The following is a 13212-nucleotide window of genomic DNA, read 5'->3' as shown; positions in this document are numbered from 1 at the left end:
AAACAATACGGGATGTAATATCCCATAACCTAAATAATTTCACGTCGCCGAATTGAAGCCTTTGGCTCTTCATATAATTAGTAATTTATTATTACTATTAAGAGAGACCTCCAGGGAGTCAGAGACTCATTGAGGGAGGCCACATACCACACATACAAGGGACACCTTCTTGGCAATTCTTATAGTAGGGTATGTAGGTTCTGTTTACTACAACTTGGTATTATCCAGGTCTACCTACTCACTGATGAAACCTCAATAAAGGTTGAAACCGGTCTGGGTAGTGACCTTCTCTCATAATGTAGAACAGTAATACAGCTCCTAGGATGCTGGGTTTCACATTATGAGTAAATACCAAGAACAGTGATTGGAGCTTGCTCCACCCTTACTATGAGTTGCCCCATATTGCACTACCATATGAACGATCCAGGTATTTGCTTACGCTTGGACTCGCCAAACTTTATATAGTTTGTATATTCGGCTATGAAACAATACGGGATGTAATATCCCTTAACTTAAATAATTTCACGTCGCCGAATTAAAGCCTTTGGCTCTTCATATAATGAGTAAATTATTATTACTATTAAGAGAGACCGCCAGGGAGTCAGAAACTCATTGAGGGAGGCCACATACCACACATACCAGCTATCATACTTATTCTTGAATTCATTCACATTGCTTGCACTCACAACATCCAATGACAATCCATTCCAATCACTCACCACCCTCTGAGAGAAAAATATAGCCCTCACATCCTTCTTGGCAGCCTTCATTCTCAGCTTCCAAGGATGCCCTCTCATTCTTTCCAAACCGTCCATAAATTGGAAAATTCCATCAATCGAAATCTTGTATGACCCTTTCAAAAGTTTGTAAGTCTCAATCATATCACCCCCTCTTTCTATAAGAGTGTTAATAGATATGAAATTTTTAGTAAAAAACTTCCTATCTATTAACACTCCAAGATCCCTAGCCTCATCAGTTTCTTCTAGCCTAATCCCACAATACAATATGACATTGGATATCTAATCATGCTGAAGTGAATGATTTTACATTTACTGACATTGAACTGATACCCATTTTCCCATGCCCACAATTCCAGCCTATTCAAATCATTCTGCAAAGACTGCATATCAGCAGCATTCCTGATTGCCCTACCTATCTTTGCATCATCAGCAAATAACTGTATGTCGCTTGTCAAATCCTTCCCAATATCATTAATGTACAGATTGAATAACAGTAGACCAAGCACTGATCCTTGTGGTACGCCACTTGTTACCTTAAACCTTGCAGACTCAGATCCCTGTATACCACTTTGATATCTGTCAGTCAGCCATCCTCTTATCCATGCTAATATTGTATAACCCAAACCCATTTTCTGAAATTTATGCAGCAGTCTGCCATGCTGTATTCTGTCAAAAGGCTTAGCAAAAACCAAACGTATCATGGTGTATCCATTCCCCTGGTCTAGTTCAATGGTAACATTGTTATAGAATGTGAGCAAGTTGCTAAAACATGGCCTTCCCTTCAGTGGCAGCTCATGGCTTGAAATCATGGGGGTGCTGCAACTTTCAAAATATACATACACACTGTAAGTACGGTGTATATGTGTTTGGATAAAATATCAAAATTATGGTAAAAATGTTTTTTAAAAATTAAACATAAAAAAATATTGTTTATTATCGATAAAATTATACAGTTTGGTATAATTCAAAATTACTTAAAAATAAAATATATTCTTGTTTTGTTTCATGAAAAAAAATACTGTTTATTATCGATAAAATTATACAGTTTAGTATAATTCAAAATTACTTAAAAATAAAATCCATTAACATAACCCCAATAATGTTTTAAAATGAAAACTAGAACAAATGTTATGTCTTTAATTGTAATGTCCAAATATTTAAAGAGATGGAGTAAACACGATAAGCACTACGAACACTCTACTACTGGCGAAAAATGCATATAAACAATGGTGGAACTGCGCGACGGACAGTGCCGCATTACGCTAATAGCTCACATCTCACTATGACGTGCATATGCTTGCACGCGTAGCAATATGGCACTGTGGTAAACACAGTGCTGCTAGCATCCTTTGCCCTCCTAAGTACTACAAGATGGATTTTTATTATTTTTTGTACAAAATAAGAGAATTGTATAGGACTGTTCATGATAAAATTAAATATTACAAGCAAATATAAATAAATTAATAAATATATTTATTATTGAGAAAAACTGGGGGTACTGCAGTTCTGCAGTGCCTATGCACGAGCTGCCCCTGCTTCCCTTAGTAAACCCATGTTGTTCATTGCAAAGTAGAGATTCACTGTCAACCCATTTCTGAATGCAGGCCCTAACCAATTTTTCCAAAATCTTCACCACCACTCCTGAGATACTAATTGATCAATAGTTGGATACATCGGTCTTTGTACCACCCTTGTGCAATGGAATTACCATACATTCCTTCCATTCCTGTGGAATCTTTCCTGTTCTGAGACTCTTATTAAGCATCCTGGTCAAAGGAATGGCCAGTTCAGCTGAACACTCTTTTAGCACCCGTGCTGATATTCCATCAGTCCCTATTGCTGAATTCTTATTAAGTTTGTGCAACAGCTCTAATGCCTCGGCCTCACACACCTGCGTTTCTTCATCTAGTGAAGAGGTAACAGTGAGCTCAAGGTTGCGTTCACCAGGTTGATAGCTTTTAACGAAATGGGCACTCATTAACTGAACAACCTCTTCTGCATCTGTAACCCTCACGCCATCTGGATTTAGAAGAGTTATTCTTTCTTTTACTTGCAGCATATCAATAGAATTCTTGTGGGTTGTCTTTAGCATGCAGAGCCAGTTTCTTTTCATAATCAGACTTGTTTATGTTTATTAATCAGTTTCCATACAACTGTTGTGACTATTCTAGCCTGCTGCTTATAACATTCATAATGGACGTCATCCTTATGCAAACTGTATTCCTTCCACATCGTCCTTTTCTTACAAATCTCTTTCCTTAATAAGATTACACATCCATTTGACTCCTACTCTATTTATTCTTCGAACTCTCGGGACACATTCTGATATCGCATCATTTAAGTATTGTTTAAATGCTTCTCATGCACTGTCGATATTCTTTCCGATATATATTCTTGTCGATATATAAATGATGTTCTCTTCCTGAAGACAAATTCTATCCACAGTTTTGCTGATGACAGTTATGCTCCTTTCCTCTTCTTCATTTGACAAACCATATAGGTTTGTCAAAGCTGCCATGTGTTTTTATCAGGTCCTTTGTAGTTGCACACTGTCCTACTACAGACAAACAGGCTGGACAGCCAGTATCAGAATTTCTGAACACATGGACTACATCGGGTTCCACCATTATGGCCTTGCTGACCATGCTTTGGACACTCACTACAGCATACACTGGAAGAAAGCCTTTTTCTTCCAGACTCTTTCCTTTTGAAAATTAGCAAACAAGCTGACTTTCACAATTCTGAAAGTTCTTGTCTGTAAGCTGATTAGAAACCAATTAGTTCTAACTTATCATCTATATATGGACATCCCAAACAGATAAAATTCTCCCAATAACAGAGATGCTTTGTACACATAATGAAAAAGTAGAACTGCTTATCAGTCACTTTTGTGTCTGTAGGAAAGCACTGATATAAATTTAAGTTTTAATATAATCATCATCATCATCAAATTCCTGACATGTACACTCAAGGGGTGTACAGGATATGATAGCACTACATGAAAAATTTACATCATTACTAACTTCCTATCTACAATTTTCCTCCAAATCAATCTATCATCTGTCACCTGAAAATCTGACTCCAACATCATCAGATCTTATATTTCTATCTTCTAAGGCACTTTGTACCGTATCAATCCCCCTATATCTTGGTCTGGGTCGTTTTCCTGCCAACCTGGCAGAGAACACTTGTTTTGCTAATCTTTCCTCTCCCATTCTATTTAAATGACCATACCACCTGAGATTAGTTCAGCTAACACATTCTTTCCTAATATCCTCATTATTAATATGATATTGCCATTGATGCAATCTGTTCATGTCCCTAATTTTTAAGGGCTCTCATATCTGTGGTCTCTAGTCTTTGGTCAAGTGTTTTACTTCTAACCCAGTTCTCAGATCCATAAGTTAAAATTGGTTTGTACGCTGTCTTGAATACAGCTAATTTAGTGTTTGACTAATTTCTCTCTTATTCCAAATAAATTTAATCAGTTGACTTCATAACACACCAACTTTGTTGTTTCTGTTATCTATTTCTATATTCAATTTACCATCTTCACTAAAAATCATGCCTAAGTATCTGAAATGTTTTACTTGTTCTATAAGTTCTCCATTCAAAATGCAGTCAATATTTTCAATGCTTCTGCCTATTTTCATTGTCTTTGCCTTGTTATTGCTGACCTTTAAACCATATCTATTACAACAGTTATTCAATGTAGATAGGAAATCTTGCAGACTTGTACTAGATTTATTTAGAAGTATATCATCTGCATAAAGTAAAGAGCTGAGATTAACATCTCCAATTTTGATATCAGGTTTAATACCACTTTGCCTCATAATGCGATCAAAATAGATAATGAATAACAGAGGGGATAATGTACATCCTTGTCTCACACCAGATTTAACATTAAACCATCTTCCTGTACTTCCTTCAATTCTATCTGCCGACTTACAACTCAAATACAGACTAAGTATTGCATAATATAATGCCCCATTGACACCATATAAACTGCAGCGTATTGAATAGCTTCTCTCTTGGCACCTTGTCATATGCCTTTTCCAAATCTACAAAACTTAAATACAGATCTTTGTTATATTCCCATGATTTCTCAACTATTTGTCATAAAGTCAAAATCTGATCCTGACAGTCTCTATTTGGTCTGAATCTAGCTTGTTTTTCACCAAGCTTCTTTTCCACAATCCTTCTCAACTGTTTCTCAAGTATACTTGCATAAATCTTACCAGGAACACTCAGTAGAGAAATACTTCTGTAATTCTCACATTCAGTTTTATTTCCCTTTATATATATATATATATATATATATATATATATATATATATATATATGGGTAGTATGAGAGTTCTACTCCAATCATCTGGAATTCGAGTACAGCTCTCATAGTACCCATATATAAAAATATGAAATGATGGTACAACATGACAGAATATATTTAAGTTTTATTTCTGTGTAAATTTCTGTTTATTTTAGCTTAGTTATTATTATTATTATTTGTCACCTCCAGGGAGTCCAAAAACTCATCAAGGGAGGGCATCCATTCTTCACTCCTCTGCTTCCACCACTCACAATCCACCAACTGACTGCAACTACACCAACGCCATCTACCACCGACCAACACCACCACTAGTATTTCCACAGACAATCACAAACATCCATGCCCACAGCAGGATTCGAACCCGCAGCCTCTTGAATGGAGAGTGGACACGCTAACCACTCGGCCAGCCAGGCTGGCCGAGTGGTTAGCGTTATAAACAACAATGTATATTATATTTTGCTTACGTACTAACAAATTAGAAAGAAAATAGCTATGCTGTGTTTTATTCATGTGACTAAGCACTTCTCTAAAAAGAAAACATAAGAAAAATGTATATAAGTATTTTACCTCGAGGCATGCTAGCATTGTATAAAGAGTTGCCTTCTAACTGAGACTGGAAAGCAGAACTAAAGAAACCATCTCCTGTGCCACTAAAATGAAAAAGCCCATTTCATTCTGATGCTTATATTAAACAAATAATATGGCATGCAAATATAAGAAATATAGCACCAAACACACACACAGATAAGTAATTAGTATATTAAATTTTTTTTAAAAAAATGACTATTCAGCTATAACTTTTTTAAATAAAAAATAATGTGAAACAATTTTATAAATAGGGAGACTGACTTTTAATTAATCTTCTTAAAATTATTTTATGTCTATAGCCAATAAACCAACAAGTACAGTTAATAATTTTCTATAACTTATATTTATAACAATTATTACTCACAGAACACAAAGAATCAAAAGAATCATATGTGTGTGTGATCTTCACTATGAAATCATGTCTTAAAACTTATTATACTCACTGCATGCTCAAGCAACGTTGCTTGAGCATGCAGTGAGAAATACTACCAAAAAAAGAAAGAAAGAAAGAAAATACTCTGATCAACTCACTTCCTTGCTCATTCCTTCTTTATACAACTTCCTCTTGTTCTGTCAAAACAAGAATTTTATAAAAATTCCTCAGCCTCCTTTCATTCTATGAAAAATTCCTCTATAGTAACCCAGTATAAATTCCCTTGCTGACATTCATATTTCAATCATAAAGCAAGTGCACTAAGCAATAAGAAGGCATTGCCTTCATTATCATCATATTGACTTCCAGAGATCTGACACTACCTTAGTGTTGCTCTTCTTTGAACTATTTCCAGTCTTTTCAACTCCTTAAAAACTAGCAGAAATGCTAAAAGAGTGTGCAGCAGAAATGGCTGTTCCATTCAATAAGCTATATAACTTAAACCTCAGAACAGGGAAGATTCCACAGAGGTAGAAAAGAACATATGATAATCCTATTGCACAAGACTGGTGCAAAGAATGACAAATCTAACATCAACCAATTAGTATCTCTAGAGTGCTAATGAAGATTTTGGAAATGTTAATAAGAGTCATATGCAGAAATGGGTTGTAGAATCTATACTTTGCAATGAACAGCTGAGTTTACTAAGAAAGTTCATATTTGAGCAACTTACATTTTATAATAAAGTTACAGTTGACAGACAAGAGGAACAGATACACCATGATATTTTTGGATTTTGCTAAGAGTTCTGACAAAACACAGCATAGAAGACTGTTGTTTAAATTGGAAAATATGGGATTGGATTATAAAATATTGGCATCGATAAGAGGACAGCTGGCTGACACATATCAAAAAATGATATATACAGGGGATGCGAGTCTTCAAGATTTAAGGTAACCAGTTACTGATGTTTGCATTACTGACCTGGGAAGAATTTGACAGGTGACATATAAATGAAAACAAATGAAACAAGCAGTGACAGCATGGGGGTAGAAAATACTCAAAAGGAATGTAATCAGGAATACATAACAGTACTTGAAGTAGTAAAAATCATCAAAAACCAGAAATTTGGAAAAACAGCTGGAGTAGATGATATTCATTCAGAAATGTTCAAATATGGATAGGCGACAGAGGGGGGGACGAAACCCCCCCCCCTTCGAGTCATCAGAATTCAAGGAGAACCGGCCTACCAATCCGGAACTTAGGGGGGGCGCCATAGGCGTCAGGGGAGGAGCCCCCCCCAGTGTATATATAAAAACAGAAATTATACAACTATACAAACTAAACTAAAAATATACAACAATTATTATTATAATTATCATGAAATTATTAATGATAAAATAATAAATTAAAAATTTATATACACTCATCCCTCACATACATTATGATATACGTAACTACAAACATGTTTTTCATCAAATGAGCTTCGTTTTTAACAGCCCCCCCCCACCCCCATATGAGAGGTATGACACGATAGTGTCATATGAAAGCAGGTGATTAGAGAGAAGAAAGGAATCTGTTAATATGTTTCTTGAAAAAGCAGATGTTGCATTAGTTGGGGAAACTGTATGAGAAAGACTGTTTCTAAAGACAGAGGTATATGGAATGGAGGAAAAGGATGAGAAGTTGATTTTATAAATTTGGAGCTGAACCATACATGGATGGTGACCAACAGCTTTCCATGTTTCCATCGTGGCCAATTCAGTACAATAGCATTCATGGAAATACCTATAGGAGAGACATAATGCAAAAACAGAATATCTATGGGAAAGCAAATGGAGGGCAGCAGAGAGTGGGGAATGGCATCCATTAAACAAATAGCTCTCTTGTGGATATAATCAAGCATTTTGAGGAAGGTTTTTAGTATGCCATCCCAGATGTAAAAACAATATTCCAGGATTGGATATAATTGGAATTTACAAAGTGTTAGGAGTTGACCACAAAAGAATTAATGTTCAGAAAGAAAAAAGAATACCAAGCTTTAATGGAGGCAGAGGATGTAATGTGATTATGCCAAGATAAGCTAGATAGGGTTGGTCAAGTGGCTAGGGTATCTGTTCTCCAGCCAAGAGGCTGCGGGTTTTAATCCCACCTAGGCATAGATGTTTGTGAATGTGATATATCTTTATATATTCATTCATACAAGTGAATAAGCATTCTCCCAAGATGGACTGGGTCACCATGGGAGAAGTAGACCCAACCTGCCCACAATGAGAGAGGCCTTCACCCTGTAGTGGGTAGAAAAAGACAGGCTGATCATCATCATCATCAAGCCAGAAGGGGAAACATCTTGGTTGGGGAGCAGAATATTATCTAAAGTGAGGAAAAGAGAGAGTCATGGCCTTTCTTCTGGGGGGGGGGAAGAGAGAGAGAGGAAGGATTGTGTTTAACAGTATTAAAATTCACTAAGTTATCTTTACTCCACTACAGAATCAAAGGCCTAAAGTGGCTTAAAAAAGTTACATGTTTGGTCTCTAGAGTAGGGTTTCCAGACTATGTAACAATAAATTAATTAAAAATGCAAAGAAATATATATAACACATAAATTAGAAAAAAAAAAATCCTTAGCCTGTCTGCAGTACAAAATGTACTACAGGTTTGCAAATAACCTTTTGTGGATGGTAGCAACATAAAAAACTGAGCACTCCAAGGTTTTGTAAATGAAGAAGAGGAATGGAGTATACTGCTATCAGCTATAACTAAGGCTAAACAATAGTGAGAGAAAATCCTTGATGTATAGGAAGAAGAGTGTAGGGTGAAGCACAGAGATTTGGCATTGATGAAAAATCACTTGAGGAAAAAACATCCACCATAACACAAAAGAGAGGAAGCTGGCAATCTACTCACAAGGGCAGGAAGAAAACTTTAAGATGGTAGCTTGGAAAGAAAGCCAAGATGCCAGACTTGATGAAATGCCTAGGAAATATCAACACAATTATGAATTTCTGGGGTGCTTAAAGGTCAAAGCTGTATAACTGAGAGGAGACCTCCACATAGCCTTTAAAGGAATGCGGAGAACCGACCAGGGCTTCTGACCTAATGTCCAATCCTCACCTTCTCGTGGTGCACCCTGTTAGGTATCTACTTTGATACTGAACGAACGAGGATGGGCTGGAAATTTGGGATTTAGCCGACCAAATTGTATTCTTATTGGTTAAACCAAAATAAAAAATGATGGTACGACATGACAAAATTTCATGCCGGCTGGGGCGTCGCCCGGTTAAACAAGGCCCCCGCTGTTTTTGCCAGGGAACCAGGGCGAACAGCGAAAAGTCAGCTACTGGAACAAATCTGAAAATAAACCCCAACTCAACATCACCAGAGTTAAAGATCGGTACTATCAACGTAAGAAGCCTGAATGGCAAAGAAATGGAGCTAGCTGAGGAATTAGATAAGTACCAGATCAACATAATAGGGGTGACGGAAACAAAAAAGACCAAAACTGGTGAGATCTTTCTGAGCAATAAATACAAAATGTTATATTCAGGCAATGACAATCAAGGAAAAGAAGGAGTAGCCATAGTATTCAAAACAAAATACGAGGCTAATCTTCTTGAATGGCAATCAGTCTCAAGTAGTGTAATGTGGGCAAATATGAGAATGGGGAACTGGACAATGAGACTTATTTGTGCCTATGGTCCCACAGAAGGTTCTACTAAGGTAGAAGTGGAGGAATTTTTTGACGCTTTAGAAAAGGCAACTGACACAATGAAAAAGGAAAAGTTGGTCCTTGTTGGGGATCTAAATAGCAGAGTAGGAAATGATTGTGAGACATACAAAAATATTTTGGGAAAATTTGGAGAAAAGAGCAAAGCTAATAATAATGGCAAATATCTGTTGGATTTCTGCTCAGGACATGGACTGGTTATTACTAACACCATGTTCCAACATAAAAATGTGCACAAATTCACATGGAGAGAAGAGGCTAGGAATAAGAAAAGTCTCATTGACTATGTTATTGTTGATAGTGATGTTTTCTCCCTGGTGCAGGACACCAGAGTGTACAGAGGATTTGAAATTGGCAGTGATCACTATTTAGTCTTGAGCAGGATAAAATTGAATTTCATATTGAAAAGAATAACATGTAAGAAAGTTTTAAAGCGAATAAAAGTTGAGCAGCTCTCAGATGTGAACTGTAGACTAAAATACACAAAGATTATTGAAAAGAAAATGAAAGAGTTTGAGAACAGGAATCAAACCTTGGAGATTCGGTGGCAAACTCTGAAGAAAACGTTGATTGATTCTGCCAGAGAGGCATGTGGTGAGGTTGTGTGCAAGGATAAAAAAATCAGAACTCCCTGGTGGACACAGGAAGTTAAAGAGGCAGTGAAAGAAAAGAAGAAAGCACATCAAAAGTTTCTGGCAAATAAGTCAGCTTTTACTCTTACAGAATACAAGACAAATGTAAGAAAGCTAAACAGTGTGTAAAACTAGCTAAACAAAAGTCATGGGAGGACTTTGGCAAGAATATAGAAAATAAATATCAAGAAGGTGGCAAAATATTCTGGAGGTTGTTGAAGAAGCTTAGGAATGGAGGAAAGAGTGCTGTTAAAGGAGTTAGAGATGATAAAGGTGACATGAAAACAGGAGAAAAAGATATCCTTGAAGTATGGAATAATTATTTTGAAAAACTGCTAAATGAAACAAGCAGTGATGACAGCACAGTGACAAAAAACAGTGACCAGGCATGTAGTCAGGAATACATATCCATACTTGAAATAGAAAAAGCCATAAAAGGCTTGAAATGTGGAAAGGCAGCAGGAGTAGATGATATTCGACCAGAAATGCTGAAGTATGGTGGTATAAAAGTCTTACAGTGGCTGGCTGCACTGCATAGTTCAGAAGGCCTGGACAGGAAGAATTCCCGATGATTGGAGTAGAGCTCTCATAGTACCCATATATAAAAAGGGAAATAAAACTGAATGTGAGAATTACAGAGGTATTTCCTTACTGAGTGTTCCTGGCAAGATCTATGCAAGTATACTTGAGAAACGGTTGAGAAGAATTGTGGAAGAAAACCTTGGTGAAGAACAAGCTGGATTCAGGCCAAATAGGGGCTGTCAGGATCAGATCTTCACTTTACAACAAATAGTCGAGAAAGCATGGGAATATAACAAAGATCTGTATTTAAGTTTTGCCGATTTGGAAAAGGCATATGACAAGGTGCCAAGAGAGAAGCAATTCAATACACTGCAGTTATATGGTGTCAATGGGGCATTATATCAAGCAATACTTAGTCTTTATTTGAGTTGTAAGTCAGCAGTTAGAATTGAAGGAAGTACAGGAAGATGGTTTAATATTAAATCTGGTGTGAGACAAGGATGTACATTATCCCCTCTGTTATTCATTATCTATATGGATCACATTATGAAAGAAAGTGGTATTAAACCTGATATCAAAATTGGAGATGTTAATGTCAGCTCTTTGCTTATGCGGATGATGTTATACTTCTAAATAAATCCGCTACAAGTCTGCAAGATTCTCTGACTAAATTGAATAGCTGTTGTAATAGATATGGTATGAAGGTCAGCAATAAAAAGACAAAGACAATGAAAATACCCAGAATCATTAAAAATGTCAACTGTGTTGTGAATGGAGAACCTGTGGAACAAGTAAAACATTTCTGGTACTTGGGCACGATTTTTACTGAAGATGGTAAATTAAATATAGAAATAGACAACAGAATCAGCAAAGCTGGTATGGTAGGAAGTCAATTGAATAAATTCATATGGAATAAGAGAGAAATTAGTCGGAACACTAAATTAGCTGTATACAAGACAGTGTTCAAACCAGTTTTAACTTATGGATCTGAGAGTTGGGTCAGAAGTAAAACACTTGACCAAAGACTAGAGACCGCAGATATGAGAGTCCTGAGAAAGATTAGAGGCGTGAACAGATGGCATCAATGGCAATATCATATAAAAAATGAGGATATTAGGAAAGAACTTGACATTGTCAGCATCCAGGAATGCGTTAGCAGAGCTAATCTCAGGTGGTATGGTCACTTAAATAGAATGGGAGAGGAAAGATTAGCAAAACAAGTGTTCTCTTCCAGGTTGGCCGGAAAACAACCCAGAGGAAGACCAAGATATAGGTGGATTGATACGGTACAAAGTGCCTTAGACGGTAGAAATGTAAGATCTGATAATGTTGGAGTCTTGACAAGTAACAGACTGATTTGGAGGAAAATTGTAGACAGGAAATTAGTAATGATGTAATTTTTTCATGTAGTACTGTCATATCCTGTACACCCCTTGAGGGTACATGGCAGGAATTTGATGATGATGATGATGATGATTATGAATTTCTTCAAATCCATCCTTGATCTGTGTTGAAAGGTGGGTAAGGTCAGCAAGGAGGTCTACTGGAATGAGAATGGCAGAATCCATATTGGTGATCACTAATTAACTGAAGTAGTGAAGAGGTTGATGATTAGTAATGACTTTCTCCATTACTTTTGAGGGTACTGAGGTGAGCCCAAGGATGATAAAATGATGGCTTAATTTTATCTTTCTTTTTTTAGGAACAAGGTGGATAAAAAACTTTATATGCTGTTAGATATTATACAAGTATGATAGCCTGTAAAGTGATACAGAATAAGCATTAGTTCTAGTGCAACCTTTTAGTGCAATTGGAGGAATACATCTGGCCTGGGGAACTTAAGAGTGCTGAGGCTACTGAACATTTTTTGATGTCTTGATGAAAGATCAGAGAGGCATAATGATGATAGTTTGTGGAATAGTAAGGAGTTTGTAGGATGAGAAAGTAGGATGCATGATGCAAGCCTGATGATGAAGCATGATGAATTTTTTCAACAAATTGATGAAAAAATTGAGCTATCTCAGGTCAACAATCAGTGATACTATACTGAGATGGAAACACAGGGAGTCAACTGCAAGTATTAAACAGAGTGGACAGCCAACCACACTCACTGAACGTGACTGACTGCAGAGTGTTACAAAAGATAATATGTAAAAACCACAATTTGCAGGCTGACACATTGAATGCAGAGTTCTGGGCATTGATCAGAACAAGAATCTGCACAAAAATATTCGAAACTGAAGCTCGCAACATGGATTTTCATTGTAGGACTGCAATATATAAACCCCACATTACCCAAA

At 36.6% G+C, this 13212-nt stretch overlaps 1 protein-coding gene across 1 annotated transcript in view; it reads right to left on the bottom strand.

Moving 5' to 3' along the window:
* Nucleotides 1-13212, bottom strand: part of tw (Protein O-mannosyl-transferase 2) — a 303353-nt gene that overhangs the window by 186410 nt on the left and 103731 nt on the right. Inside the window, exon 9 of the mRNA XM_090399620.1 lies at nt 5638-5720. Within this exon, the coding sequence (XP_090255746.1) occupies nt 5638-5720 (83 nt within the window). The remainder of the gene's footprint in view (nt 1-5637; nt 5721-13212) is intronic.

This window comes from Typopeltis vanoorti, chromosome 10, assembly GCF_054136105.1.
Source record: "Typopeltis vanoorti isolate ZY-2024b chromosome 10, IOZ_Tvanoo_1.0, whole genome shotgun sequence".
NCBI lineage: Eukaryota > Metazoa > Arthropoda > Arachnida > Uropygi > Thelyphonidae > Typopeltis > Typopeltis vanoorti.
This window is presented reverse-complemented; position numbering and strand designations above follow the sequence as displayed.